The 6,084-nt window shown below is 38.7% G+C and overlaps 1 protein-coding gene across 1 annotated transcript; it reads left to right on the forward strand.

The window, feature by feature from the left end:
* Positions 1 to 1,639: 1,639 nt before the first annotated feature.
* Positions 1,640 to 2,056, forward strand: LOC139197956 (uncharacterized). Its single transcript, XM_070826122.1, has one exon. The coding sequence runs from the start codon at positions 1,640 to 1,642 to the stop codon at positions 2,054 to 2,056; it is 417 nt and encodes a 138-aa protein (XP_070682223.1).
* The last annotated feature ends 4,028 nt before the right edge of the window (positions 2,057 to 6,084 follow it).

Consider the following 6,084-nt stretch of genomic DNA (forward strand, 5'->3'; position numbering starts at 1 on the left):
CTTTCAATCAATACAATTCCTCTATCTTCTTTCTACTTCTTATCTTGAGTTCTTCTTACTGAGTTCTTCCTCTTTATTTTTCTGCAATTCTAATGCTTCTGTTAAGAATGTGGACATATGGGACATAGAGTTATGAATTGTCCCTAGAATCAGTTGATACCCAGCAGTCTTCATTGACCACCAATATCGATCCAACAAGTTTCTGGATCTAGTAGTTATGGTCAGTTGGACCGTGAGTACAGGGATATTTGATGAGTTATAAGTCCAGTCGTACATGTCATACTAGCTGACTCCGGCTGATATATTTCTTATTATTGACGATGTTGCCAAAGAGAGTAATGTTGGAGCACGATCGAGGCATATATATGTATTTCTAATGAAGAGCAAGATGATAATATTGCACCCTTGAGAATTGTTGCTTACTTATCGAGACAACAGTGAGTTATCGTTATTACGGGCTGCAGATCGTAATATCCATAACTTATTTGTTAGATTCGTTAAGCAAGTAAACAGGTAGGTCATTCTATGTCAGTTATGATTATTCAGGGTGTTCAGTGATGGTGGAAGAAGTAGTTATGCCAGCGAATCTTATCCCGTTAGACATTGTGGATTTTGATGTGATTTTAGGCACATATTGGTTGCATTATAATCGTGCCAATATGGATTACTACGGGAAATCAGTTACTTTCCATTGTCTTAGATTATCAGAGGTTACTTTTGTGAGTGAGCAAAGTGGAGTGAGGCATGCCGTTATTTCTGTTGTTAGAGCAAAGAGATTGTTATCAAAAGGTTGCCAAGGATACCTAGCTCATGTGGTGTTGCAGGATCGTACTCCTAGTATTGTGGATGACGTACAAGTGGTAGACATTTTCCTAATGTGTTTCCGGAATGATTTACATGGATTGCAACCAGACAGAGATGTGGTGTTCACTATTGAATTGTCTCCAAGTACAGGTTTTATGTTATAGATTGGTTCCTACAGAGTTAAAGGAATTGAAAATTCAGTCATAGGAATTGGTTGATAAAGGTTTCAGTCAACCTAGTACGTTACCTTGGAAAACCCCAGCTTTGTTTATAAGGAAGAAAGATGGGACCTTAAGAATATGTATGGATATTAGGTAATTGAATCGGGTAACGAGTAAGAACTGTTATCCATTGCCGCGCATTGATGATTGTTTGATCAGCTTAGAGGTGCTTATGTGTTTTCAAGGAAAGAGTTGAGGCCTGGTATACTCTTAAGTTGAAAGTAAAGCATGCTAGTCATTTTGAGTTGGTGTTGCAATGTTTGAGGGAACATTGGCAGTATGCAAAGTTTGACAAATGTCAATTTTGGACGAATCAAGTGACATTTTTTGGACATGTTCTATCCGCTTAAGGTATTCAAGTGGATCCTTAAAAGGTAGCAGTGGTTGAGAATCGAGAACAACCTTAAACCGTCACTGGGGTACGGAGTTTTCTTGAACTAGTAGGGTATTATAGACGGTTTGTGAAAGATTTTTCAGTTGTTGCTTTGCCATTGACGATATTGACTAGAAAAGAGGATAAGTTTGAATGGATTGAGAATAGAAAAACGAGAAGTAGCCTTACTTGCTAGTTCCAAGTTAGGCCTATTTTGGTTGATCGTATACTCGATGCCCAGATGAATGAGGAAGAAATTCAAGAATTAATTGAGGCAAGGAATAAAGGGAAAAAGAAAGACCTTATTGTTAGAGAATCAGATGGCATACTTATGCAAGAGAACAGGATGTATGTGCCTAATGATGTGGAATTAAAGAAGGCAATTTTGACGATGCACACTGTTCAGCTCATGCGATTCATCCAGGAGGTACTAAGATGTATCATACCCTTCAACCGTTTTATTATTGAACGGGTATGGAAAAAGGAAATTGCTGAGTATGTAAGTAGGCGGATCATTTGTCAGCAGGTTAAAGTGGAAAGAAAGAAGCCTTTTGGATTGATGCGGTCACTTCCCGTTCCACAGTGGAAATGGGAAAATATTGCTATGGATTTTGTGTACAAGTTTCCTCGTATACAAAATGGTTATGATGGCATTTGAGTGTTAGTTGATTGGCTTACTAAGTCAGCTCACTTTATTCCAATGAGGGAAAGGTATTCCTTAAACTGATTAACTGTAATTGTTTATATCGAAGGTTGTAAAGTACTATAGAGTGCCAATGAGTATTATTTCGGATCGTGACCCAGGGTTACTTCTAAGTTTTGGTTGGCGTTTCAGGAGGCTTTGGATACAAGGCTACTTTATAGTACGGTTTATCATCCTTAAACATATAGGCAATCTGAGATGACGATTCGGATGTTGGAGGATATGTTAAGATCTTCAATATTGCAGTTTGGTGACGCTTGGCATAAGCGGTTGGATTTGATGGAATGTGCCTACAACAGCAGCTTTCATTCGAGTATGGGTATGATACCATTTGAGGCATTATATGGGAAAACTTGTAGTACACCTTTGTGTTGGTCAAAAGTTGACGAAAGAGTTTTGGTGGGCCCTAAGATTGTGGATGAGACTACTCAGAATGTTCAAATGATTATGTCTGACTTGAAAGCGGCCCAAGATCGACAAAAGAGCTTAGTAGACAGACATGCCACTGATCGGGTGTATAATATAGGTGATTGGATGTTTTTAAAATTATCACCTTGGAAAGTATGGTTCAGTTTGGAAAGAAAAACAAGTAAGTCCTAGATACATCAGACCATATGTGATCACCGAAAGAGTCGGTGAAGTTACTTACAGGCTTGAGTTGCCTCCAGAGTTGTCGAAAGGGCACGATGTGTTTCATGTTTCGATACTTCGACATTACATCTTAGATCCTTCACATGTGATACCTTCTCAACCTTTGGAAGCAAATCTGGATTTGACGTATGATGAGGAGCCAGTGATTATCTTGTATTGGAAAGACATTGTGCTAAGGAATAAGACAATGAGTTTGGTGAAAGTTTATAGAGGAATCTTTCAACGGAAGAAGCTACTTGGAAGTCAGAGAATCGGCTGAGAGAGATCTATCCCAGATTATTTTATGGTTTTTGATGAATTGTAATTATTGTGTGAATTTCGAGGACGAAATTCTATAAGGTGGGTAGATTGTGATAGCTCGTCCCTGATTTTAAGAGTTTTTAAAGTTTTAATAAAGGATTTTACAAAAATGCCCTTTGAGGCACGCGCATTATTCGAGGTTAATCATTGTGTCGTGCCATCTAGGATTTGTTTTCTTGACATATCCTCGTAGTACTCGTCACTACGGAAGCGTGGGCGTAGACGGTTCGTGATTTGGAGTTATAACGAAAAAGATTTTAAAGTTTAAAGTTTGGGCAATTTATGAATTTTATTATAAAAATTTTGGTGTGCCATTTGGATGGCCCAGATTAAAGAAAATCTAAAATGGATGGCTTGGATGTAAGGGAAAGAAAATAAAAATAAAAAGATGAAGGAAGGCTTTGTGTGTGTGTGTGTGCGCGCGCGCGTGACTGGTGAAGAAAAAGAAGAAGAAGAGATTGGGCACAGCTGCCCAACCAGAGGAAGAGAGCAGGAGCTTCGGGAAAGAAATGAGAGAGAGCTAGGCAAATGGAGAGAAGAGAGAGAGAAGCCCGGCCAATCGGAATGGAGGAAAGGAGGAAAGGAGAGAGAGAGTGGCGCGGGGGATCGACTGGATCCCCTTGGCCCGTTCTTGACCCGGTCGGCACCCATGCCAATTTTCAATGATTTTCACCCATTTTTCCGGCGAATTGCTTCAAGAAACCTCATGGGAAACACTCTATCCATTCCATCTCAAAATTGGAGAGATTTGGCTTTGAAAATGGAGAAAATCGCAAGAAGGGGGTGCGGCGGCTTTGGCTTCGAATCACCCAATCTCGAAGCAATTACTTCCAATTGTTACCACCCATAGCATCCTATTGAGGCCTTGAACAAAGCCCAAGCATTGGTTGGGACGGCGGAGTTGATTTGAGGACGAATTGGAACTCACCCATTTCTAGGGTTCTTCACGGGTTTGATGGAATTGGAGCCTTTCCAGGCCAAATTGGCCTTGGCCACAAGTATAAAGTTTATTCTACTCATTGAGATCTTCATTTCTGTAAATTTTGGTAATTTTTGGAAATAGTTGGATTTTCCTGCGAGCCAAGGCGCCCGACCACCACCTGCAGCAGCCCGTGCGGCGGTGCGTGGCCAATGGCCCACCAATGTCATTCTTAGCATGTGTTTAATGTTCTAGGTTCAGTTTTGATAATTGATTGACGTAAATTGAGTAATTGAACCTAAGTTCGTTACAATTCGTGGTTAGGTGAAAATGTGAATTGACGATCCGACCGTTGGATCGTCACCAAACATTGATATGTTGTAATACGTAATATTTGAGGATTATAGGAACTTACGGATTGGGAATCCGATTTACGGATCTTCCAGAATTGGAGTTGTAAGTTCATAAAATAGAATGTTAACCGTCACTTGGTTTTGACAATTGACGGAGATCCGATCGTTGGATGGTAAGGAAATTTTAAGATGTTGTTCTAGAGATATATTGTGGACCTCTGGAAGTTATGGATTGGAAATCTGAGTTGCAGATCTTCCAGATCGAACTACGTAGTGACGTGTTTTATATAAGTTATATATTCCATCGATATGATTTCTGAGGTTTGATTTGATGATTGTTCTAGGCGCCGATCGTCATGACGTCTTGATGTGTTGTGCTAGGTAGTTGTAGGGCGAACTCCAGGTGAGTGGGCAGTTATTTTCGGTTTATACCTATATACTACTGATATTTCCCAGAAATTGAATTTAAACGAAGGTATGTTTGCCATGCATACATAATATATGAATTATATGAATTAGTATTTGATGCATATATATGAAATGGTGCTGTGGACGCACATGTGAGTATCAGGTGAGTTTTATGTGTTCATGTGAATTATTAATGATATGAATTGTGTTGAGAGCTCATAACCTACACCCCTGGTGTTAGTGCTTATATTATTCACCCCGCACCATACACTCACCTTGGATCCAAGTAGGTGCATGTCGTACAGACCACGAGAGGTGGTTCCGACTTGTAGGTGACTTTAGATTATTATACAGATGTTGATGAGAGAAGCACTAGAGCATATTCTTACACCGTTCTTGTCGTACAAACTACTTCAGGTAGTTCCAATTTATGTGTAGAGTAGTGTCGTACAGGTCACAGTGGTGACTCCGATTGGATTGGATATTGAGCTATAGAATTAACCGTACAAGACAGCTGCATGGTCTCTAGTTAATTCCTTATTTCACCTGTTATATTGATGCATCTTTATCATGTTTTGAAGCATAGCATGGCATATTTCTTGAAAAGTGTTAAAGACTTGTGATTTGGGTTATTTACTGTTATATATGGTTATATATATACTATTTTTCTTGGAAAATATACGGGTATTACAGCGAGGGGTTATCGTTTTGATAATGAGATGATTTTTGAAAAACCTTGTTTTACTGACCCACTCAACTCTGTTTTGCGCCCCTCCAGGTTCAAGATAGCAGAGCTTTGGTGGCCACGAGGAATTCAACGGTGTTCTGATAGAATTCACAAAAGTAGTATTCACCCTCGGGTGTTACCTCTTAGTAATTGTATCTTTAAAGCTTCCGAACTGTGCAAATGGTTATGTCACTGTCACGTGACGGCCAGCATGCCCTCCTGCGGGACGGGGTGTGTCATTTAAAAACTAGTGGAGTTCTTTGAAATACAGTGAAATTTTTTGTCTCTATATATAAAGCTCCAAAAAAATTAAATCAAACCAAATGATGTGATTATTTATGATTGAATTATTACATAAGTGCTATTAATATGCTTATTTTCTATTAGCAATACATAATTTAATCTAAAATTTTGATCTATTTAGCATTACCCAAAAGAAAAATTGGAGACTCTTATTTAAAAGTTCAATTATTAGGGACTCTTATTTTGGCCCTACTTAAATAAACCATTGTTTTTTTTCTTAGGATGGAAAATTAAAAGGGCAGTTATAAAAACAAATTTGAAAAGATTATTATTATTTTTTAGTAAGGGAATTGTTATTGGCACTTCAAAAATTTCATTTTGC

The sequence above is a fragment of the Malus domestica genome, chromosome 01, assembly GCF_042453785.1.
Source record: "Malus domestica chromosome 01, GDT2T_hap1".
Lineage (NCBI taxonomy): Eukaryota > Viridiplantae > Streptophyta > Magnoliopsida > Rosales > Rosaceae > Malus > Malus domestica.